General features: G+C 36.6%; 1 protein-coding gene across 1 annotated transcript in view; it reads right to left on the bottom strand.

Annotated features, from left to right (window-relative positions):
• Window positions 1-1,732: 1,732 nt before the first annotated feature.
• tacr3a (tachykinin receptor 3a) overlaps window positions 1,733-26,639 on the bottom strand; it is a 34,659-nt gene continuing 9,752 nt past the window's right edge. Inside the window, exons 4-5 of the mRNA XM_044113465.1 lie at window positions 7,990-8,186; window positions 1,733-7,565 (exon numbers count right to left, since the gene is read on the bottom strand). Of these exons, the coding sequence (XP_043969400.1) occupies window positions 7,241-7,565; window positions 7,990-8,186 (522 nt within the window). The 3' untranslated portion in view covers window positions 1,733-7,240. The remainder of the gene's footprint in view (window positions 7,566-7,989; window positions 8,187-26,639) is intronic.

The raw sequence follows: 26,639 nt of genomic DNA, 5'->3' as shown, positions 1-26,639 counted from the left end.
ACCTTTTTTTATTGTCTATTTTGTGTTTTTCTCCTTATTTATATTGTGTCTTATCTCTGTTACTTTCTTTTTCACTACTTTGAATAACCCTGTTTATGAATGGTGTTTTACAAATGAACTTCTCCTGCCTTGGTGCACCATCATTTAAACTAAGAAATATGATTGTATTTTCAAGTTCAGCTCACACGACTTCATTTTTAATTTGAATTCAATATATGCACAATGTTGACTACAAATAATAAGAATCAGTTTGATTCTTAACCCAGAGGATTTAAATGTATTGATGAAACAACTGCTCCCATGCATTTTGTCTCCTTAGATGGTTACATTTTAAAATTGACGACTTCAGAAAAATATTTTTATAAGATTGATGTGTAATTTCTCAGAACAGAAAAAAGCAGCTCTTTCACTTCAGAACCAATGAATTTTCTGTGACAGTGCATGCAAATGGATAAAAACTGCTGTAAAGAGAACAAGGACAGCAGAGCCACACAGAAGCTGTTTGTCATATTCTAACGGAAATGTGGAGCAGCAAACATAACTTCTGCTGCCATCAAGGACAATCCTAAGCATCACTTACAAGCAATTCAACAACTGCTCAGAGTTCAGGTAACATAAAAACCTAAGAGCATGAATGGCTGAAGTGTTTTTTTCAAAGATAAAGAAGGATGACGTAAACAATTTAAACTACCGCACATAAAGTGTTTATTTTTCCCAGCAGCAGCACTCAGGGAAATTGAGAGCTATGTACCCCAAGCTCTTGTCACTGTGGTGGGTAAGAGACAGTTCTAAAAATGACTGACACAGACCAGCACTCCTAAAATGCATGCAGCAAATGCTGATTTCTGTGGAACAATGTCCTTATTTAGTGATGCAAACCATGCTTGATTGCGATGCAAAAAATCCAAAACAATTCCTCTTAAAAAAAAACCACACCCATGTCATGTGAAGGAAATAATGTTCTCAATGCAATATATTAGACCCAGAAAGAATTTAGAAAATGATCAATTCATTCCATAAAGTAAGATAAAAGAAATTATTTTATAGTAAATGAAACATTCATACATCCACTGAGAAATCTGTCTAAAGGCTTAAATCTCCATCTAAACGGTCAAGAGTAAAATGTCCCCAAAGGGAACTTTTTAGACTATCTCTCATTATTGATTTAATTATAATATCTTATTAAAAACCTGCCAGTTTTGTAAAAATGTGTTTTTTGCATGTTTGTTAAAACTGTCACTATATAAAATCTGTGGAAAAATCAAGTTCCACTGTCTTTTCCGTGGTCCTACAGCTAACTACAGAAATGCACCGCTCCCAGTCAAAACAACCACTCAGAGGCAGGAGGAAGGCCTTAGTGCTGTCAATCATGCTCGTGTACACGCTACGCACACCCTCACACAACACAGTGCATTCAAGCTTTTGGTTTGCTGGCACTTTCTTGGGTAGTTATTGTGCTCTTCATTGATGTGTGTGTGTATATATAAATACCTTTTAAAATACTGATTTTGTTCATATGTTTGAATCTAAACTAATATTGCTAACACAACTGGGAAGGAAAAACATTAGGCTGATGGCATATGCCATTAAACATTGTGAGATGGTGTTATTTTCTTTAATTGGGTCACATTGCTGACAGCGCTGAGTGTCCTGTTCACCCATTTGTGTTTATTTGAAGAAAGCGACCTCATATGCTTGTCCAAGGACATGTTACAACCTTCTGGTTCCAAGCTGACACAATTACAGTTTGAATTTATTAGGTAATCTCGTACATCAATACAGAGAAAACAAGAAATATTGGCACTTTATATGAAGTCAAATTGTATAATACACAACATTTGTATAATCTCAATTGCGACTACTTTATTGTTCAGGCAGAATCAATTACATGCATTTGTACTTACAGAATCAATAATCAAACCAACATTATTATACAGTTGTGTCACAGCAGTTTACTAGTAGAAGGGAATGCAAATTAATGCATCACATGTTTATAGTGGGGTTTTTTTTACAGAAAAACTGAAAGGAAGCATTAATTGGAAATTACAAAGCAAGCTTAGGATTCTTTATTAGACCCAACATTACAGAATTAGTTTCCATTGATTCTTCAGTGGAAGTCCAAATTTGAATAGTTAGGTTCTCTGAGATTTCTAAATATTGTGAATTACTACAATATCTCCCATCGTTTTTGATAACCAACACCAAATAAAAATTACTTTACATTTTTGTTTTTTCTTCTGATACTGCAACAAGCCACAGCTATGTTGTATCGAACACATTTAAAGACACATGTAAACATGAAACTATGCAGAGGACCATGGCAATAAACCTACACAAAGCAGATAAGATTAATACTATCTGATGCAAAGCAATACAAAACATTTCAGGCTCAGTAAAAGTAATATGATACAGCATTGAAATTATGTAGAAACATGAGTTCACCATTCCACATAATCATACTAATTCTATTCTAATGTAAAGCTTCAATGTTATTATTATTTTTATTTTATTTCTGAGCATTTGCTTAAAAGGATAATACAGTTACTTTCAATCTGAGTTTCCATTTATTTTGCAGTTTTGCAAAAGCAACATGAATATTATTCAGATGAGATCACATGATTTATTGCATCATGGTAAAAAATGAAAACCAAATGAAACTCAGACTGAGATCAACACATTATCCTTTAAAAGCACAACAACAACAATAAAAAAAAGAAACAGTTACCCTTCAACAGATAGAGGCACATTGTACTGTACATTCCAACACATTTAAAAAGAAGGATGTTCAAATGCCTTAGAGGGCATCTATCATCATATTTTAGAGCCAGATAAACTAAAAATATTTAATGTTTGAAACGTATGAATTACCACTAGCCTTTCCACTGGCTTTTATTTTTGAAAACACTCTTCTGAACTAAAAAGAGCCATTTGAGTCAACTAAAACAGAAAGGCACTATTGTGTATGGATGGTGGCGTTGGATCTGTAATGTGTGCAGACACCTAGAAGCCTTGAAGTCTGCCACTCTCTATGACTGTGGTCAGAAGAAAAAAGCCTTAAGGGAACTGTGAGAAATGGGGGACAGTGAGGTTTGCACAATGCCTAAGTTGGCACTATTGCTGCCTTGCTACAAGAAGATCCTGGGATTGAATCCCATCCTGGGGCTTTTCTGCATGCAGTTTGCATGTTCTCCCTGTGCACATGTGAATTCTTTCCATGTACTCCAGCTTCCTCCCACAGTCCAAAAACATGACTGTTACATTTAATGGTCTCTCCACATTGCCTTTAGGTGAGTGAGTGTGAAAGTACAGGGGCGTTTGTCCTGTGTGTGTTGCCCTGTGATGGACCTGTCCACGGTGTACCCCGCCTCTCGCCCAATGGCTTCTGCAGAACAGCTGGTGTAGACAATGGATGGCAAATTGGTGTGTCAATACTTATAAAATTACAAAAAGAATTGAGTCAGCGCTTTTTGTTAAAATGGTAATCTGTGGAAGTGTGGGTGAGCAATGTGGAACTAAATACAGGCAAAGACGATGAATATCTCCTCACCCACCAAAAACAAGCAAAAATATCAGATGGGTAAAAATGGGTGATCACAGCTGTTGTTTTTGAGTACAGTTTTTATTGGATAAAATAATGTTTTTTTTAATAAAGTAAAAAGAAATACAGAACTTAAAAGTGGTTGAGTGAAATGAGACGTGGAACATTTTGCAAAAATATTAACATTAGTGACGTTAAAACCTTAGGAGTAAAGTATGGGATGGATCTAATGCAAGAAAATTAAGAGTTTTTGATAAACTTCATGGCACAAAGTATAAAGTATTATAATGCGTCAGCTGTTTTCAGAAATGGGAGAACTGACGCTCATCAGCATTAGAGTGATAATGCCGATGATCACAATTGGAACAGAGACTATGTCTATCTTAATGCTTCCATATCTTGAGTTTTAACTATTTTGGATTAATGCTAGCATTCTACTCAATGCCATCACTCACCTGCAACATTCAATCTTTTGTGCTTACTTTTTTCTTTGTTGTTTTTTAAAATCTCGATTATGGAAATTATAGTCATTGTGACCTATGAGTCTGAACACAACTGGGAAGAGAAATAAATAAAAATAATGGTACACGCCCAAAACACTCATATGCACAGAGAGTACTTCCTCACATTCTCATGGCAATACTTTCATAAAGTCTCCAAACATTCAAATTTATGCTGACTTGTAACCATAATGTACAAAAGTAAAACTTCAACAACAAGTAAATCAAAAATAATACAATACAATAAAATCAGTGTTATCTTTCAGTCAAAAAGTTTTAACAAATGTTTAAACAAAAAAAAATGCTGTTTTTGGTTCCTTTCATGTTTTGTACTGTAAAAAATTTATTTATGTGCGCATTCTAACATTTATACTAAAATTTGTTTATGTGAACTACATATTGAATAAAACAAATGATCTCCAAATAAATTTTAGAATTCAGTCGCCATAAAGCTCAGAAAGTAAAATAAAAAATAAAATATAATCATATTTTATAAGATTTGTTACGACTGGCTCAGGGTCGTAACAGAAACAGGATTTATGCATGTCATTATCAGCAGCGTAATGCAAATACTTGGATGTGCTGTATGTATATGGAAGTGCTACAAAGCAAAGACGAAGACAAACTCAAATGTGAAAGAGGAGGTGAGATGAGGCCTGGCAGCAGAGCATCACATGCATGAGGAAGCAGAGTGGATGATGAGAGTGACAACAAAGCAAGAAAGAGCCAACCTTAAATATTCTGTGCTCTGGATTAGCAAATCAGTCGCACCTGCACAGAGGAGGAGCACGAGGGCAGACACACAAACACCTGCAGCTCAGCTAACTAGGCCAAGGGGAGTAACAGATAAAACATATAAACTTAGTGCCACGTCCCTACTCTCAGAGTTTAGGATTAGTTAGAAGTTGCACTTAAATAATGAAACCAGTGTGTCAATTACAACTGACTGCATTAAAATGAACACTTGTGTTGTTTTGTGATGCCATCCTCAGTAGTAAAGATTGTTTTATTTTCTGTTTTTGCTTGATTGCTGAAAAAATGATGAAATGTGGGAACAAATAAGTGAATAAACAGTCCTAAGATAAGGCCTCACCCTTATGTTGAAATGTCAAATTGGGGGAAAAAAACGATGTAATGTGATTATTATGGAAGGTTTTGCCTTAATTGACATGGCAACTTAACTACAAAGATATTTTCACATCTTTTTTCTAATGAGATAGCTTGAAAGTGTATTAGTGTATTGTGAAAACCAATACACAAGCAAACTTTCATATTGTGTCATAGCTAGGTTCTGCTGTAGGGTAGAAAAGTAGACTTTAATTAAGTTTAACCCTCCTGGGGTCTTAGTGCAGTGATCAGTAGGAGCAGGAAAACCGGGAAGTTTTCCCGTCAAACCATCAGATTCCAAAACCACACAAAAAACTCCCAGTAAAAGCCCATATGTGGTGGGGGGGTACTGGGTGGTGCAGAGGTAGAACACCACCACAGTACAATCTATGACCCATGCCTGCTCCTCGGAACGGATCCTATCAGGTTGTGATAGGAAAGCACAACCTGCTTTCCTATCTGACCACTTTCAAATAAGACCATTAGAGCCAACGAAACCTTGAAGAAGAAAGCACACAGGGTGAGTACAATCCTGAAAACACTCATGGAGTCCAAGTGATCCCATTTCTTAAGACTGCAGGAAGGTTAAATGTATTCAAAAATCTCATGCGATATTCACATCAGTTGAGCCTGATAGACAACATAATGTCTTCTGTCAGATTTAATCTATATGTAAACATTTTTTCTTTTATTGTCAAATGCTTCTTTTCCCATTTTTTGGCACCGCAAGTGGTGTTTGAGCTTAAATAATCAACTTTTCATCGGTGCTATGTGTTTTTCTTTGGTATTTTTACTTTGACTCTAATTGGTTCTAATCGAAAAATAAAGTAAAAACTAAAAAATAAAAACATTGTGAAGTTTGGCCAACTTTCAAACTAGATAAAAGTCTTTAAAAGTGGTAAATGGGTAATTACTAGAAAAAAAATTATCCAGTCAAGTTGTTAAAGCCAACACGTTTTACTGGGTACAAACAAGTAGAAGAAAATATCGAAACTGCCCCATGACTGTTTTATAGTAAGTACAAAAATGATAGTAAACCTAAACATGAACAATAGTTGCCCAAAAATCTTGTTAAAATTGTCTCACTTTTAACATGGTTCAATATAAATTCCAACCACTGAATTATTCGTCTAGCATAACACATTCTAGTAACACTGCATTTGCAACAAGTCAAAACCATTAGGCTTTCTGAGAAATTTCTGTAAAAACCATAGAAAGAAATGAGCTGCACTTAACTGTGGAAATTCGCTTAATTGGAAAACGCAGCTCTGAACTGGTTTGTTAGGTTTCCGTCAGTAAGACTATCCCTCAGCCTGTGTATTGATAAGCTGCAAATAAATACTAGATTTCACCGCTGGCTTTATGCCAGTTAGTGGGGCACATCCCGTTCAATTGTTATATAACCGAGAGTTAAACTCAGAGCCACATATGGTGTTAAGCAGAGTTCAGTCAGCAGCTTTTCCACTGATAACTCTGCAGAGGCTTGTCCATGTGTGGCCATGCATGGCCACGGGGTGAACAGCTGGAGAGTGTGCACTGCAAATCACATTATCTCATGGTTTTACAATGGCATGTATAAAATATTTCATTCGTACATAACTGCTAACATGTACTTTCAGATTAGTTTCTTTTTACAGGCATTAGTGCCGATTAAGGAAGTTTTAATTGAGGATATCGTATATCAACTGTGAGTTTTTTAAAGTATCATTTGAACAACAGTGGCTATGTAAATAATACAGTCAGAAATAATGCAATCAGAACTGCATGTTAGGCTGAGGAAATAGGCAGATGATTATGGTTTGCACAGCCTCTCTACATGCTGAAGAGTCCACTTTTAATTCTAGACATACTGCAGTGTCTGAGCCAAGCTACTGCAGCATGTGCCTGTTTTTGAACAACCTAGCAGCTTAAAGTTCTTTACGTACACACACACACGCACGCACACACACACACACACACACACACAAGCCTATATATATATATATATATATATATATATATATATATATATATATATATATATATATATATATATATATATATATATATATATATATATATTAGGTTTTTATGTGAATCTCAGCAAATGTGCTCTTCAAGAAAATTCCTCGATTTCAGCTTTCGGTGCGACCCCATTTTGTGAACCTACACCAGTGCCGCTGGAGGCAATGATCTCCGACTGGCGTGAGGTAACGTAGCTTCTCTTCCGGACAGGCAGGGAGTGCTCGCTTCCTCCTGCTCCGCCGTTGCCTTCAGCAGGGTCATAGACCACAACCATGGTGGTATCCATCCGCGTCAGCGTGTACATGCTACTCTGGCGTGTTTGGTGCAGTCGTATTGAACGTAATTCCAGCTCATCGTAGCTGGATGCCTTGATGAAGGGGCACCAGCGAAATGCCCTCTTGAAGCCGGTTCGAAACCTGGGACCAGATCAGGAGAAGGGAAGAAATGTTGACTATATAAGAAGGTGAAGCTGCAGAAGCTGAAGCACAAAACTAAATCTGTTTGATGTGCATTTTTGAGGCATTTCTTCAATAATATTGGAACTTAAATTGTTTACTGATAGTGGAGGCATGTAGCTTTCTTGGTAAGACTTTAAAGTGCTTTGCAAAAGTAATTATGCTTCTTTAACTTTTCAGTTAACTATTATGCTTTACTTTGTCCAATTAAATCCCTACAAAACACTTTCAAGATCGAGGAAGGGACATAAGAAATGCTTTTATGGGACACTGTAGTTTGTTAAGCTCGTGTTTCTTACCATAGTAACATGTAATTTTACTGAAAAATAAAGGGTTAAAATTTGAAGCTTAACTTATAAACCTGAAAGATCTCATGGGAACCCACCTGCTGTTGAGGCAGCAGTAGATAACAGGATTATACATGGTGGAGCTCATGGCCAGCCACAGCACTGACAGGTAAACCTGCTGGATGTATTTCCACTTCATCAGGCGTTTATTGAGACCGGTTGCTATGAAGTAGAGATGATACGGCAACCAACAGAGGGCAAAAGTCACCACCACAATGATCATCATCTTTACCACCTGCAACAGAAACAGAGGGCAACAGTGACGAACATACACAGTATTCTGCATGCCTGCAAAAGGTACAAATGAAAAATGGTTCATGTGCATCTCTCAAAGTTCATCAATTTTGGCCATCACTTGGATGTTTGTATGAAACCAGGAAAAAATTATTTTGTAAATTATTATGTTTGTTTTAGTTGAGTTTATTTAATCTCTGTTTAATTTATTAGTCCCGCCATAACAGGGTAGTCGTCTGCAGTCAGTAAATATGAGAACCTCATTCCTGTTTGTCAGACAAGGACTCAAGCAACACAAAACTCTTTTTAGAGATTGATTTCTCATCACAAATACCCCATGCTGTCAGAATTTTACCTTAGTGACACAATCATCATTGTGCCAATTAAGTCAGTTGATGGCAGTGGAGGAAAACACTTACAGAATGTGAAGCTTTGGGCACTCAACAAATGCTGTACTCATCTTTTAAGCTTTTCTTTCCCCTTTACCTCAGATGTTATTATAATCCATTTTGAATGCTGAAGTAAAATATAACAGAAAATGTTTGGACAGTGCTTTGAATTATTTATTTAAGTACACAATGTGCCAGGTTCTTCTAGACAACTAGTCAGATGCAAAACAGACCCACTCCTGCAGTGCTGCTTGTGTGTTAACATGGCAGCATCAGTTGCCCCCATGGACATAATGCTTACTACTAACATCTGTCCTGGTAGATTCAGATAAAATTAGATCTTGTTAAATGCAAAATATCACCTTCTGGCACAAAATGTGTCCTGAATTTTCAGATCTTCCACAGGTACAGTGCAAAAATATATAAACATAAGCAATTCATTTTATATCCCCACTGTTTACTCTGCTAAAGATGCACGTTTCTCTGTTTTTATCCTCACTGCCCTCATCCTGGTTTTTAAGGATTCTCTCATCCTTATCAGGCCGACATCCTCCTGACAAGAGCTCTTGCAGCTTTTCATCTTCATCACTACTTGATTCCAATTCACCTTCACTATGCCTAAGAACATTTTGGAATAGGTCTACTTTTTTTTTTTTTTTGACAAATCTGCCTGTATTGTAAATTATTCCAGAGGTAAAGATCAGTCGTGGATTGTCTTGAAGCACTGCGTGGGAATGAGGTCCTTGTGATTCAGGCTGCTTCTCAGAAGTGCTCAGCAGGGATCCTTGTAGAGGAACCACTAGAGACAAAGCAGCCTCCCTTGAAATCTAAACAGTGGTCTTTGTTTTGAGTGAAGGTTTCAAAAATGTTTAGGGTTTACACAGGTCATGTTGTAAACTGCACTGTGTGGCTCCATGAGAGTCATAAAGTGGTATTTTATTTTGTTGTTTTGTGACAGTATGCACATAAAATAGAAGCACTCAGGCCAATATAATCCAATGTTATGGGAAAAGGGATCAAAGATTTTAGGTAGACAGCTCACGCTTTTTTTTTTTTTTTACAGTATTTGCAGTGAACTTTCACATAAATACACTTCTGTGTATTTTAACGGATATGTGCCATTTCAGTATGTGTGGCACCAATTTCTGTTACTGTGAAAAATCAAGAGTGTTAAGATTAAATTCTTAGTTTTTCTTAAGTCGCATCAGGCCTGACATTTTGTGCACCTTTCTGGAGGGACCCTCAGATGGGCCACATTAACAGTTCTTAAGAAGGAGAACACTTAATGTTCTCCTTCTATGGATAATGCATTTGACCCTGTCTTCATTGCTTAACCATGACTAAGCTTTTGATTTTTCATCCTATACACTTGAAAACTGGCTTTGAGCTTATTTGATAAGTTTTTTTCTTAAGTGAAGCCTTAAACAACTGCTACTGCAGTTATTGAATTATTTATTTTACTATTTTGCACAGAAAGTACTCCTAGGTCTGTACTTCTGTACTTCTTATTTTTGTGTGTATGCTATGTCTTGGGTAAGCCCTAGATCAGGGGTCTCAAACTCCAGTCCTCAAGGGCCGCAGTCCTGCAACTTTTAGATGTGCCTCTGCTGCACCACACCTGAATACAATAATTAGGTCATTAGCAAGGCTGTGGAGAAATGATCTGCACAAGGAGGAGGTGATTAAGTCATTTCATTGCAGTGTTTTATACCTGTGGCACATCTAAAAACTGCAGGACAGCGGCTCTTGAGGACTGGAGTTTGAGACCCCTTGACCTAGATGGTTGTGGCTGATTGGTATTCAGACTGAGCTAGGTACTGCTGGATATATATATATTTGCATCCATATGAAAGACATCAAAGCTATCATTGTTTATTGTCATAATATCTGAATTTCTGCAGGTTTCAGCTTGGCATGAACATTAGTGTACAGTCTTCAAATAGACATGGATTTCATTCCCAAATTGTAATTCCTGATATTTATGCAGCTAATTTTGAGATTTACTTATGAGAAAACCATTTATTTTTAAGATTTCCCCAAGATGATAGATGTTGACGATGGCACCCAAAATAAATGGATCAGCCTTGTCTGAAACCAAACTAATGTGAATTTTCTCTGCGTACCATTCAGATCACAGACTGAAATGCTTTAACATTTAAAAGTCTGCCAGCAGGAGAAAGACAAGTCAAAATGTTTTCAGTCTGAGCCTGAATACCTGATTGATAAACCCAAAGCCTTTACCAGGATATCGATTTGAGGTCCCCAGTGGTGCTTTTGAATTCAGGGAATCCCACAGAATTACAGCACCAACTTCAGGCCCCTTTCACTTATTGCCCCCAACACAAGGACTGACATGCTTTCATCAAGGTGTTGTGTGGAAGTATTAAAGTAAAATGACAGATGGAAGCTGATCTACCATTAAAAACACCAGTAAGCTGCCAACAGAGGCATTCACATAAAGAAGGAAACAGCATGTGCTGCAGTCTAATGAACAATACCGTTGGCATCCAGCTGATTCTATGATGGCAGATTGTTCTGTGTAACCACATAGGATTGGATCACCTCATTTTGATATGTAGGAATTACCAAACAAAACCAGCTTGACAAAAAATATGTTGCTTTTTGTGCTGATTATATTTAATAGTGTGAAAAGAGCTTTGGTTCTATTGCATTGTGTGTGTTGTGAAATAAAATACGGGCAAATAATCAGTTTACAAAATGTGAAAACAGTGATACATAACAAAAAACATTCACCAGCTGATCTTTATTTATCTTTTACTAGCTAGTATAGCTGCAACTCATTTCTGAGAATGTTCTGTCCCAACACAGTGTTTATCTGAAGCAGTCATCCATGCTGTTCCAGTTCGCTCAGGTCATCTGCCGTCGGCCTTTTAAAAATACCAAGTGTCAGCTACAAAACCGCCTTGCTTTCAGCCAAACAGTGGAGCTGAATGTGCTCTATCACATCCTTCAATGCAAAATAGGGAGCTTTTACATGTTTCAACAAGAACTCAGCTGTATAGGATTGATTATTTTGTCAATAAAAAAAACAACCTCTGTTCATCTTTTTGGTTTATCTAAGGCAATTCCAATTTGCCTTGAGCTTAAATAAAATCATCTTTTCACTCTAACCACAGAGCATAGAAAGAATGTCTAAATATGTCTCAAGAGGCAAAGAAACCATAGATCAACTCATAATCAAGATAAATTACATAAATGATAAGATGCTAGTGCAAACTGCAGTTTTTAAAGACATCAATTTGTACAGTAGATAATGAAAGTATTTTGGTTCATAGATAAAATATCATTCATGAAGTAAGCATATAAGTCAAATATAAAACAGAGGACACATGTAAATGTCAAAAGCTATTTTAGCATAGTAAGTGTCATTGCATTTTTCTGAACAGAAACACTGTGTGCAGTACAGCCGACTCTTAAAACAAAGATGGTCAACACTGTTGCCATGCAAGAGGTTTGAATTCTGGAGTTTTGCAAATGTGACAAAAACTAAGGTACTTAATCAACTATGGTCAGAAACAATGCAAGCTGTTTATTTTGAGGGTTAGTGAACTAACTTGGATCGTGAGAGTTAGAGAGTCGAACTGAAGTTTGATGTTGCTAACTAACAAAAACTATAGTCAGCACAGGTGTATAGACAATAAGAAGAAAAAGTAGAAGAAGAAGGACATTATTTTGGAAGGACATTATATTATATTATATTATATTATATTATATCAACAAACAATGTAAAGGTTACTGTGAAGAATACACAGCTTTTAATGAAACTGAATAGGAAACCTCTGATTTTTATCCAGTTAAAGCTCTCCTCACCAGGCCTTTAGTAAAGGTGGACAGCCATGTCTTGAAAGTTTTGAAGTTCTTTCCAACCTTTTTCTAAATAATGGTTTAACGCTGCTCTGTGACATGTTTGGACTTTGGGATGTTGTTTTATAGCCTCTCCGTGTTTTAAGCTTATCCACAACTTTACTCCTGACTTGTCTGCTGTGTATCTTTGTATTTATGATTTCGTTTGATCACCAATGTTCTTTAACAAGCCTTTCACAGAAGAGCTGGATGTATGCTGAGAATAAATGAATCACATAATTCCCTAATTCAAAGAATTCCAGAGAGAATTGGATTCACTCAATTTTAAATACGGGTTTTAAGATTTAAGTCGTGGTTGTCAGGTTTCTATTTTCATTTATTTATTTTTCTTTTTAAAATGTGGACAACCTTCCTTCCATATTTTATGTTGGTCTAACACAAAATCACAATAATACACACTTACATTTGAATGTTCAAGGTGTCTGAATGGTTTTACAAACGATTGCTCCTGTCGACCTGTAAGATGAAAACCATGACATTTTTATGAAGCGAGCAGGAGAGAAAAAAGACGTGAATCCTGTTGGTTCATCGCTCTCTGCAGGTTTGTTCATTCTTTTTCATGAGCTAAATTTATAAAGTGCTTAAGGACTCAAGGAACTTAATTATACACATATTTTGCCATTACCTCTATCTATCTGATTGGACTGGTTGATGTTTTGTTCTCTGGCAGAGTCGAATGTGTTTTAGCTTCACAAGTATAGTGTATGGGACTTGTTCCACTACTTTCTCCTGCTTTTCTGAAAACAATTATTCTTATAAGTCTTAAAACTACACTGTTCTGAAGTTCCTCTTAAACTGCGCGATACTCTTCAGATCAACTTCTAATTGATCAGATCAGTATTTCACCACTTTATTACCATTTCTTTTTATTTCTTACATCTTTTTTCATGCAATGGCCTAAGCTGCCTGACGCATTCAACATTCTCCTTCTGTGTGTTTGTACAGCTAAAAAGGAAGTACAGAGATTATAATGAGATCAAGGCCTTGTTCAGGCCTGTTTAATTTCCTGCAGAGCTGGCTCTCAGAATTACAGTGTTACAATTTAAAGGACATAAAATCTGATTTTGATCTAATGCCTCAAGTCACAAGTCACAGAAAACCCACAATTTACTTATTCCTGAATAGTGTGACATGTAGCAGTTCAGTAAAAAAAATTTATTGCACAGTTAAATTTAAATGAATTCATCTACTTTATTGTTCTCAACAAAGAAAGTAGTTTTTCCAATTAATGAAGCTACCAAAGACAAAGAAGCCCAACATGTGTGTCTGAAATTAGAAAACGCCGTAAGATGAAACTGCCTTCATTTTATGAGACACTTCAAATTTCATCAAGTGATCACCATCAAGTGCTGCGTTTCAATTTCACAGCAAGATGTGCCTTTCTTCAGGAAACGTGGTCTATTCAGTCAAAGGGAAACAAACTATTGTTCAGGACTGTAGTGCTGTCACTTCAGCTGTGAAATACTAACGTCTTTAAGAGGCAAACAAGTCCGCATGACAAAGAAGAGGAGTTCAGGAAAAATTGGCTTCAAGTCCTTTTCTGAAAACTGAGCTCTACTGGTACTTTACATTTAGAATCAGTCTGTTTAACTTGCAGAAGCTGCTTCACTAATTATGAAAAATGTCCTAAGGGGTAGATAGTAAAAGTAAATATAGTGTCCTTTATCTCTCTCACACACGTGAGATCATCAATGTCACAGCTAAAAGCACCCCAACAAATTCTATCAAATAAATGTAACAATATATTTTTTCAAGCTGATCAGCATTTTTAGGGAACTTTTAATTAGAAATGCACAGAATGCTGTTCCCTTCAGTATAACAATGATTTGACACAGAGCTGTTTCTCTTGGCCACTATTCAAAATGGAAAAGACTTGAGCAAATTCATGTAGCATCTATGTTTTCATGGCTGTTTGCAACAAAAACCTTTTCCATACTTAAAATATTTTAGACATACAGAGAGATGGTCAGAAAGGCCAAATAAATCTGCCAACATGTTGATAGAGATCTCCACTATTTTGTGTGAGATGATGCCAGTCTGGTTAACAATGTACTTAACAGAAACTTGTTACATATTTCTACTAAGTAGGTAAATTATTTCAATGTGAACTGTTTAATGGTCTAGACATTCAAATTTAAGATGATGGCCATTAGATAAATCACCATGACTTGTTCTTGAAAGTAGTTTGCAAGAAGTCTCTAATATTCTTTATGGTATCAAACTCAAACGTTTAAATGTGTCTCAGGTCCAACCCACCTGAATCAAACGGCCGAACTGCCTCCTCCTCACCATCGACACACATACAGATTTGATTATTTGATGCGAGTGAGTTTAAGCACTGCCACATCCAGTAGCTGCAGTTCACTGGTCCACAAGTGATTTAGTGGTTTAAGACCCCTGACTTATAGAGAGTTCTAGCAGAGTCTTGTTGGCACAAAGATATGACAATATTTATGTCACAGCAGATTCATGGTTCAGTGGACAGCAGAGGAAAAAGTAGCATCAGCTCATAAAATAATATCCTACCACTGATGTTTTGTCATTCTCTTTTTAAAAAGTGTGGCACAGCTGCAATCTTAAGAAGATATGGCCATCTACCTAGACTGACCTGCAGCACAAGAAGATATTTATTTACAGAGAAGCAGCCAAGAAGCACATGGCAACTCTTGTGAAGCTGCACAGATCCACATTCCACAAATCGCTTATATAATAGTGGCAACAGAAAAGGCATTAGAAGTCCTATTTAAGGTTTGATGACATGTCGAAGGCATCGCTTTGGTCAGACAAGACCAGTTGTGTGATGGATAACTAACAACCTTGAACGCATCATGCTCATATTTAAACATGTTGGTGGGAGAATCTCTGCTATGCTTGAGACTGAAGTGGAGGTCGACTTTTCAGCAGGATATTAACAATAATCATAAAGCCGAAGCTATGATGGAAAGGAATAGATCAAAGCATGTTAATCAACAAGAACTGCCTTTGCCTCATAGAAAACATTTGGCAATATTAATGTTCACAGTTTTTCTCTGTAAAATGTGACTGAACTTGAGTTTTATTTCCAAAGAATAATCACCAAAAATTTTGTCCCTAGATGCACAAATGCTGATGGAGACACTTTAAAAGACTTGTGGTGCAATTTCAGTAAAATATGGTTATACACACACTTTAGATTTTTATTTGTAAAAGATTTTGAAAATCATGTATAATTTTTTTCCACTTTACTTTCATGCACTGATTTGCTTTGCAAGTGTAGGATCCTCTGAATATATTTCTGTGCTACTTCAGAGTGCCTCCTTGATCTTGTGATTAAATTGGTCCTGAAATTCAGATGAATGAGTTCAGTCAGAGCACAGAGAATAAAAGATGGGTGGCGAACAAATAAAAAGAAATTTACATACTGTGGAGCAGAACCCAGAGGGCCAGTGTCAAACATTGTTTTACTATGTTCATGTTTTATGAATCCTAAAGCCAGTGACAATAAATTGTACAAAGAAAAAAAAGGAAATGTCAAAGCAATATGTTGGTGTAGGTTGTCAGTCATCGAGGTCATGGTAATGCTGAATTTGAGGATCCTCCACGTCCCATTTGATAGACTTCAGCTCAGACTAATTCATTAAGTTTAATATTTAAAAGCTAATAATTAGATACTCACACTCAGGAATGATGAACAGGGATATACCCAATTACTTAATTACTCTCTTGTAAAGCATTTATACTGTTAAGTGCCCAAATTTCTTTTGTTGCTCTGTTTAGACAACCACTTCTCCTAAATGTTAGAATTTGAACAGTTTAATGCTAGAAAACATGGTCATAATAAAGACAGACACATACACTATAGGTCTGGACATAATGAAAGTGTTTTGGTCTTAACGGGAATTATGGGATGCAACCCAGATATTAAAAACCACCAGCAAGTGTGACCAGTGACCGCCTCGATACAGCAATATTAGCAACTGTAATGTTAACAAACTGTTTAGCCGTTTCTACATTTAAAGGATGAAAAGAGAAGCTTCCCAGACTAGAGAGTAGATTTATAGACCAAGCGACCTGAACCCTGAACTTTTCTGTCCTGTCAAGTTTACTTAAGACTTTTGCCTTTGATTAGAATTAAGTAGTCCTGTTGGATCAGGCTTGGACACAGTGTTTTGTCGGGTTGGATCTTTTGTGCCCGATTTAAACTCTATGCCATACTTAATCTTGTTCTGTTTTGCTGGTGGAGGGTCTGGCACACTTCCCAAAATAGACTGCATCAAGACAAGAAGAACATTATTTGGAAATATTGAAGCGACACCTCAAGAAATCAACCAGGAAGTCAAAGCCTGGGCACAAGTAGGTCTCCTAAATGAACAATAACACTAATGATACCGCCAAATTAGCCACATATAGTCTAAAGGGCAATAAAGTCAGTGGACTGTTGTTGGAAATATTTTATGCAGGTTTTGGCTGTCCTGTAATAGACTTCATGAAGTCCTCATAAGGTCATGTGTTTCACTAACTTATCTCCTGGTGTCTATGGAAAGGAAGGAATGCCCTGACCTTTAGATTGATGATGCTTAACTGCTAATGCAGAGGCACATAAAATAACAGAATTATTTTCTCAAGGCCTCGGTTCATGGGAGGAAAAACAAAGACTAATGCTTCAACTGAGCAGGCGAGGAAGTCGTTTATCATTGAGAAAAGCCTGGTAATCTTGTGGAGATTGAAACATCCATTCAATGAAGCTCCCCGTCTCTTTCCCAGCAGTATTCACACCTTGAAACACGACAAAATATACTTCACATGTTGGCTGGATAGGTAAACACCTCATGGGTGTTAATGACCCATGTGACCCACAGGACGAGCAGGTGGATCAGTGACACATGTGACTTCAATGACAAGTGTGAATGTCCCAATAGCTACTAACCCGAAACTCCCTCTCCCACTAAAACAGCCAGGGACTTCAGATGCGATAAAGTATCTTTCAAAAGCATAGGATGAGGTGCTGTAAAACATCTGATGATGGAATAAAATACAAATAAACTTAAATATACAATTATTCAAAGATAAAGTTTGATCTGTAGCATATCCATAATATTTTTTACAATGAGCTTTACAGAGAAAGAAAAAAAAATCAAGAAAGTGAAGAGTCTAGACAAAGTGACAAACTACAGTTAAACCTTCAAGCTACTGTGCAAACTCTAAGCATGTAAAACTCTGTGGGAAAAGCCTTACATTATGCTGCTATATGTCCATTTTTTTGACAATAATCACATGCACTGCATTCACAACACAAGATTGCATTAAGTAAATGGATGCAAAGCCCATGAAGTCCAGCAAATATGAGCAATTTGCTTTTATTTTGGATAACTATAACTCACTTCAGCAACCAACACAGCAGCTACAGAAGTGGTCAAAGAGTAGAGAAAATATATTTCTTCCCTGAAGGCATCAGGCCATAAAAAGATTGAGGCACTTCTAAAAATCTGTTCTACAAACGATGGGTTTGAGGAGCTGCCTACATGCAATGTGTGCACCTCCATATAGAAGCTTACAAAGCCATAACATCATCATTTGGGGATTCTCCAAATTGTTTAAAGGCTTAGCAAACATGCTGTTTATAATGTGTCTCGTTATTCTGGCATTTAGAGAACAGAAAGCCTAACTAAGCCTAAAAACGTCCAAAAACATGCCTCTCTGAGATTAAGTCTGTCCATGAAAACATTGAATTTATTGGAACATGGCATAGTTTTCAGTATCAATCAAAAATGAGAAAACATGAAGCAAGGCACTGCATGACTTCATGGAGAAGGCTAATTGTGTATGGCTCAAGTCTTTCTGTATATATTGAAATATATTGAAGTTAAAAGCAATAATCAAAGGAAAATTTCAGCCTAAATGGAATCTGGAAAAAACAAATGAAAGCAATAAAGTCTTTTGTATCCTTGGGTAAAGATTGGAGATGAGATTTTTAATATCAATCTGGTCTTTCATGTTAGGTTATTTAAAGCCTTCTGTATAATTATAAGCATTCACAGTTAACAGATATTTTTTCATGAATATCAAACATAGATAATCTCAGCTTTGCAAACGACAATAATGGTCTAGGAGCGTAAACCTCTCACATTACTAGAAAAACTGAGAATTAATTACTGAGCTCAGAGCAGATTTTTTCTCTGAATCTGGGAAAAAATCTTATTACTCCAATTGGCATCTATCCTTCCCTTTCACAGATTAAATCCACCGGTGTAACTACTTTTAATGAAAAGGGAATTCACCATTTATTTTAATTAGTTTATCTTTACTACAGTTCTTTTCTTAATTGGTGTGTTCTTTGTAACAAGGAAATGAGCCTCGCCTTAATGAGGTTTATTCTAAATGAGTAAAATCACTAGAACACTTTTATTTGTAAACAGAATCTTCTGAAAATTAGGAAAGCCTCTGTCGCCGAGGGTTATAGCTTGCACTCATGCTGGTGTCTCACAGCAACATCTTCTAAATGTAAATGTGAAATAGAGTCTTTCAACAAAACACCAGCTGTTAGGTTCACTCTGAGCACAGACAAGAAACAAAACTGAATTACAAGCTAGTGATTTTTTAAAAAATATATATATTTTTCATGCCAATTTTCTCAGGATAGCAGGCTGGTGCAGACATGCTGTGACATGGTGTTTGGTGATATACCTGTGAAAAAAACAACATGATTCTATCTATGCTTCTGAATTGAAGGCAACGTTTATTTTCACAGATTTGTAGAAAAATCAAATTTACGTGGGATTACTGGAAGCAACTGCCAAGCCCCCAGGGCAACTTTCATCTTAACCCTTTTGTCTGAGAAGAATCTCAGACAAAAGGTGTCCCGTTATATAGTCAGTCTCTTAAAAATAACCCAAATAGATCTGGATTATAAGCTAAAAGTGGCTTCTTTTGAGATTTGCTGCATGAGAAAGGCAAGTAGAAATGACTATGGTATGAACTTTTGTATTAAATGTCAAGGTCCACACTGACTAGCTGGACTTGAGTTGTTTGTTTGTGCAAAGCTTGAGGGAGGGAACGGCATAAAATAGCTCAGTGACACTTGAGAATTAGCCTGAGAGCAGAAAATGACATAAGATGGCAGACCCATGGTACTGCTGGAGCTCCAGAGATCCACAGCTCAAGTGGGAGAATATGCTGACAGAGGTGCTTTCCTTAGCAGGCGGAGACGACTATACATGGTGGGTAGGAGGATGCAGGCAGTTAAATATAAGGCAATATTGGGGGTAAGAAACTGTGCAGGTGGTCACTTTCCTGAAGGCCAGCAACTCTAAACATACGGTTTAGAAGAAAGCCATTCTTTTTGTCAGAATGACCCCTGATAATCTGTAGTAATACTTTTAGAATGGGTTTCCATTAAGCTTTAGAGTGAGGTGGAGCTACTTTACCAGAAAGAATGGGCAAAATAAATCAATTTCTTGATGTGTAAAGCTGGTGGAGAAGTACCAAGAAGACGTCCAGCTATAATAGCAGAAAAAGGTGTCATGAATTCACATATATGCCTCACACATCTTTATATATTCATTTTCTTTTTAAACTCTAGTCCAGTTTTCTTTCCATAGAATTCTGTGCAAAATGACCCAATGAAATGCTCTAAAGTGTGTGGCTGTAGTGTTATAATGTGTAATATATTTTTTTATACTTATTAAAATACTCAAGCCTGTGTTCAGAACCAGTCAAAGTTCTCCAGTATCATCTAAGACAATTAGCAGGTATAAATGTACATAAAACTTCCCAGTTTTCTATCAATCTGCCTCCCTTCTACAACTAAATGATGATGTGGATGACTGGGAAAAGTTTTAAACGACATTTTCACCACGGCAATAGATTAATGTCACTGCTGGGAGGAGGGAAGCAAAGTGAAAGGTGGAGTGAGAACCAAATTAGTCAACAGAAAGGAACATTTTACTGAAGCTCTAATTTAGAAAAACAAAAACTAATGTCATGGACATGCTAATGAGTTTTTTAATGCCTTAACTTTGTACTTGGTTAGAGTATAGTCTGGAGGCTTGGCAGATTACTAGATTGATGTTTCTTCACTAATGCAGTAAATGAAGACCCATTAGTTCACTTGGAAACAAAATGGGTCTGGCGATTAGTTTGGAACATTTGGAACGTTTCTGTGAAAACTCTCAGAGATTAAAACAAGGGAGACATACAGTCAAGTAAATTTAATAAGTTTATAATTGCACAAAAAATTTGGAGCACTGTATAAATCACGTTTACTGAAAAATCAACTGATTTAAGAATACCAGGATTTGTTTTAGTTTTTGAGAAAACAAACCAGCATTTTCATTTATCTATTTTTTTACTTAACCACCTCAGTCTAAATATATTTAACATTCATTATATTGGCATTGATAAATATTAGAATTAGTCACTATTAAAGCATTTCCAATTAGTTTCTTTTATATGATTGCCTATAATATGTTTAGTGGATCAAACTGGACTGGAGTCAGTCTTGTTGTTATAGTGAAGTTTGGCTTCATTTCACAGAAATAAGGAATATTTTCCTGGAAAAGTAGCAACATAAGTCAGTAGAAAACTTGCAAGCATCAGTAAACTTTAGTGGTGGATTTAAAAATTGTCCATATTAATACTGAGGATGGTTTTTGAACTATGAGTGAATTTCAAGCAAGAACGTTCCTCTCCTTTTCACCTTCGAGGATGAAGAGCCTTGATTTCTTTATTTTTTTCCTTTTTTACCCCACCAGGGGGTCTTTTTGTGGGCTCTAGTGTCCCTTATACGAAAGTAGGCTGACAGGAAGGGGGAGGGAGAGGGGGCAAGAAATGCGACAAATGTCGCCGGGTCCGGGAATCAAACCCGCGACGGCTGCATCGAGGACTCAAGGCCTCCAAAGATGGGTCGCGCTGCCCCCTACGCCACCACAGTGTAGGGGATGTATGATGGTATAAACTTACTTTAGAATGAAGCAACAAACCCTTCACCAGGAGTTGGGTTGTTATCCATGTGAAAGTGTACAAAAGTTTCAAAACGGCTAAACGTTTCCATCTGCCTGACAAAATGTCAGAGAAACTATGAAAATACTGAAGTGACTCACCAAAATAAACCAAACAATTTACATGTTTCACATCAAGCTAGTGGTGTAGATATCATAGCTTAATGAATTAACATTTCTGAATATTAATACATCTTATTTGTATAGCCCCTCTCTGCAACAAAGTATTTCAAAGTGCTTTATTTCATAAAAACACAAAAATACAAAGTAGTAGTAGAGCCAACAATTGAAGAATTACATTTTGTCAAGAGCCATCATTACACATCGGATTGTTGATTGATGTTTCATTGATTACATTTCAAATTGTACATTAATAATCTTATCATATTTGCAGCAGTTAAATTATTTGCTGCTTCTCTCATTAAAGAAAATCAATAAAGTCATATTTTAGGTCTTGGTGCAAATACTGTGATACCCCACACAGAATTGAGCCTTTCACCATGTTGGGGAGGAAATACAATCACAGTCACAGCGGTTTATTTCCAGGGTTCCTAATTTCTTTCCCTTCAGTTTTCCTTCCCCCTGTGTCGTCTGTCTGTCTGTCCACCGCTGAGCTCCTCAGGGATGTTGTGGGGGTGTGGTATTTAGATACTGAAGCAGCGGTTATCACTCAACCTGGCCCCTGCAGGATATCTGCCTTGGATTTCTCACCACTCCTCTCCAAACTGTTGTAAAACTCTGTTGGACTCAGTTGAGCTCAACTGTGCAGTGAACATTTTTGTGCTTTTCTGCGTGAAAATGAACTCTTATCTCTTGGGTTCAGGACCGCTGCCACTGCAGCTATTCTGCCTGGCTGTTCTCTCTCTCCACCCTGTTAGTCTGCCTACAATTTTCAGGTCACCCAAATCCTGGGCTTTTCATGTGCAAACATCAGAGTAACTACTCCACACGGATGCAGCTATCCCTTCAAATACTTCCGCTTCAGGGCGCACCAATCATATGTGCAAACCACTACTTAATATAGTGTCAGATTTATTTGAGAGTAAAAATCCAACCATTACGACTTATTTTATTTTCACCTCTTGTAATTTCTGGTGCGGAGAACAGCTGGTTATGTAACCATGGCGGTTCATAATATTGTCACATCAGTGTACTTAGATCAACCTCCCTGTAGAGAGAAAACCCCTTAGCCACAGGTCATTCATACAGTTCTGTGCTTCATCACAAACATGTACTAACAACACCTGTCAGTAAGAAATTTACCATTACAGTGCTGCTTTGGTAGTGGCACACACGATGGCTTAGCATTTTAATTCTTATGAGAAAAAAAATCCTCTTCTGAAGGTAATCTATTCCACCCCATCCCCTCAAACATAGAAAAAATTAATCAGGAAGGTAATGGACAATCAGAAATGTCTGCAGTAAAAGCTCAAACGCAGAACACCTCAAAGAGCTGTTTTAAGACAGTTTATTAGGACTCCTTCTTAAAATGACATTTCCATTGCAGAGCCCCAGGCCTGAGCTTAAAATAGAGCACCTGTGGCGTAATGATAGTGGCAGAGTGGATTAAATCAAAAGTGATTTTCTTTTATCCAACATCAGTGAGAATAAATAACAAAGGATGAAAGCTTCTTTTGCTTCATGGGAAATAAATGAGTCCAAGCAAGTGGAATTTGTCAGCTTTGCGACAAAGTGAATAAATTCTGGCACTTATGTGGTAATATTTGCCTAATATTCTTTTGTCAATACTACAGGTATTCTTCCTTTTCTACTTAATGGCTTCTAATTATCACTCATATGGACTGATGAAGTCCATATGTTATTTTATAAAAGTTAAAACTATTTGTCAACAAAAGTGTAACACCATCCACCAGTTGGATGCTGGTCTGCTTAACGGTTTGTTCCCACTGAGGCAGGCCTTAAGGTACATCAGAGCAGAGAGAAATGTCTAAGAAAGCTAAGCAAGTTTAGCTAGATTCAAAACTTTCTCTTTAGATTTAGGACAACTCAGGTGAAATGAAGCTTAGCGACAGGGCAGACATAACTCCAGAAAACCAGACAAAAATCCACTGGCACCCCTGAACCAAGATATCATCCAGCCTCAATCCACAATGAAAGAAAGTCTTGGATCTTCTGCTCTGCATCCTGCCAATATAAGGAGTTGGCAACCATTATCTCTTTGGGTCTGATTCTTAATAAAAAGGGCTAATTTTGCAAGCGCATAAAAAAATGGCATATGCAGTAAGTGCGAGTGTTGCACGTGATCTAAAAAGTTTGCATGTGCAGCTGATAGCAGCTGAACTTAACTCCACAGCCTCTCACCCCCACAATCTCCTCCCATACTAGGAGCCATGGACAGTTCTTTAAAAGTAAGGTTCTGCAGCATCCTGGCTTACCAGCCGTTGTACTTGGACATGTCCCCGTTAAATAATGGCTTCATTTTCTTCTCAGCATTTCGACAAGTTTTGTTGATTCAAATCGGTTATGTTGAAGCAGGGAAACACATAAATCTTGCAAAGATAAACTAATTTCAGATTATTCAGATGAAACAAATGTGATTCCATTACGCATTAGCAAACTTCCAACTTTCAACACACAAAATTTTGCTGTCTGAACTAATCTATAGCATTTTCCCTGTGTACTAGTTAGGATAATGATGTTGGTACTTGGCCCAAAGCACTGCTGTGTCTGTGAACTGCTGAGCTTCAGAGCAACTGTGGCACAAACAGAAAATATATCTGCCTAACCTGATCTCTTTTCAGACAAGAAGCCCCACAGTCCCTTATTCATCACAAAGAATTATTTGTGAAACAGACTTTCTGTGGCACGGATCATTATTATCACAGTACATTCATAGAAAAAGCAACAGAACGCCTGAAAGAAGCTTTAAATAGTGAAATAAAAGCTGATCAATACTCTTCCACAAAGTCAGTAACGGCTGACCTGATTTCATCAGGTTGCTTTTTCCATTACTATCAGGCTCTGATTGTGCAGCTCTATCGCCTCTTGTTTGCAGTGATGCCTCCTTAGCAAATCTCATTGTACAATAAGAATATATGGACTTTAGAGACCAAATCTAAAACTGAGAAGTCATTACACAAGAACACCCAGCAAACAAACGAGGCCTCTGCAACCTTATACAAAATGTATATTTTTAAGATGGTGAAACAATGAAAACAGTACAATGTGTTGCACAAAACAAACTATTCTATTAAGCATCTTTGCAAAAGGCTTTTTGTTTTCCAATAGTCATAGCTGAGAAAATTATAACAATTTCTTTTGAACTATTGCCAAGTTGAAGAAATATTACAGATTGACATTTTTCACACAGGGGCCTGTTTTAGTGGAGGTTTTTAACATTATATTGTCATAATCTTATTGTTATTTATTCCTGCTATATTTTCACATTGATATATTTATTATTGTAGTTTACCATATTCAATTCTTTGCATTGTGTTTGCTTATATATTTCTTATGCGTATTTCGATTTTCTGCCTCTACATTTATGTTAAACTTTTTCTCTTTGGTTTGAGGATCTGCTTGTGTCTTAGTTCAGCTCCCTGTGTGTCCTCTGCAGTAATTTGTCTCTTTCACTCAGTCTCCCTGCTTCACACTCTCACACAGCTGGTGTGATCCTTTCTGACTGCGCAGACAGCAATACATTCAGAAACCCTGTATTACGTACATATTTCTATCACTATGAAGCCAGGTGAGCTTTGCAGTGATGGAAGGATGGAGAGATAGTTTTTGTGTTTTTTTTACCTGTCTTTTACTTTAAATTAATTGCAGCTATGACAATTTCCATGATTAGGGACCAGGAACAGTGGTTTGAATAATTTTTAAATCCTGTTTGGAGCATTTTAGGAAGCAGGCAGCTTCTGTGGAACCGGCAAGCTGTGCCTGTCGTTGACACACATACACACGTAAGCATTTGCAGAAAGAGCAGAACACTAAAGCAACAGAGCACTGGCTCTCTTCAGGAAGAATAATATAACAGCAAAAGATTAACACACTCCAAAGATTTTAAACTACATTTCAGATAGAGGATTTTATTTTATCTTAAGTTACCAGAGAGCTCACACCTATTCTGGAAAACTGGACTCATAAGTTATATTTTTTTATGGAAGCATAGCAGTGTGATTTAAAATCAGAGCCATGCACTTTTCTGAAGGTGTGTGGTTCCTAAAGAGAGCTCCACAGTTTCAGTCATTGCGACTTTCAAATATAGTTTTTAAATTACATTTTATAGATGGAAGTTTATAGCTTCAAAGATGTAAATAGAACATTGATGATAAAATACACTCTGTATTACTACAGTAATTAAACCAGTCCTTAAAATGCAAAATAAGACCTAAACATACTCAGCAAAATAAAAGCCTTCATTTTTTCAGACAGTAAATCATTGCAGCATTGGGCTTAACACTGCTGCTGGAAATCAACCAATGTTACAGGTGTTATTCCGCTTACTCTTTTAATTAAATGAAGATTATGATTTTTTTTTTATTTTTATTAAAGCCTAACTTCTACATTCTACACTTAATATAAACTGAGAAAATTTGTCATATGAAGGAGCTAATGGAGCTAAAACTGTCCTCAAAAGACAACCATACTGGGATTTCAAAGTAAGACTAAAACATACTCTACAAAGTAAAAGCCTTGATATTCGTACATACATCCAATGCTACAGTCCCCTTCAAAATTTCATTAGGCATTTTCTTGTCTTTTATTTTAAATTTCTTTTAATTTTACATGTTTTTTTCTGACAGGAGGTAAAATTTAAGAGTGGAACATCAGAAGTATAGACTTTAATACAGATTCAGTAGACGGAGCTGAGGGTTGTGGTAACGACAAGAGGGCCTTCCAACGTTTCAAGATTGAAGTGAAACAGGCCAAATGTTGGTCAGAAATTACTTTAAAAAAAAGGTCTGGTTGTTATAATGCTAATTAAGATTATTTGAATTGATTCTCAATAATAAGATACAACAAAAAAATCTCTTTTGACATATCAAATGCAATAAAATGCAAAGAAAAGCTGAAATTATTGTTTGCCAAATTGACATTTCTTTTACATTGTTTTATCTTTTGAGAGATGCAGGTCTTTTCCTTTGTCTAATATCATATATATGCATATAACAATGCAGAAGGCATCAGAATGTTAACCTTGTGTTCTATGTTATTTAAAATGGCTTTAAACGATAAAGTTTG

Source organism: Gambusia affinis, linkage group LG04 (genome assembly GCF_019740435.1).
Source record: "Gambusia affinis linkage group LG04, SWU_Gaff_1.0, whole genome shotgun sequence".
NCBI lineage: Eukaryota > Metazoa > Chordata > Actinopteri > Cyprinodontiformes > Poeciliidae > Gambusia > Gambusia affinis.
The sequence above is the reverse complement of the archived record's forward strand: the minus strand, read 5'-3'. Positions and strand labels throughout refer to the sequence as shown.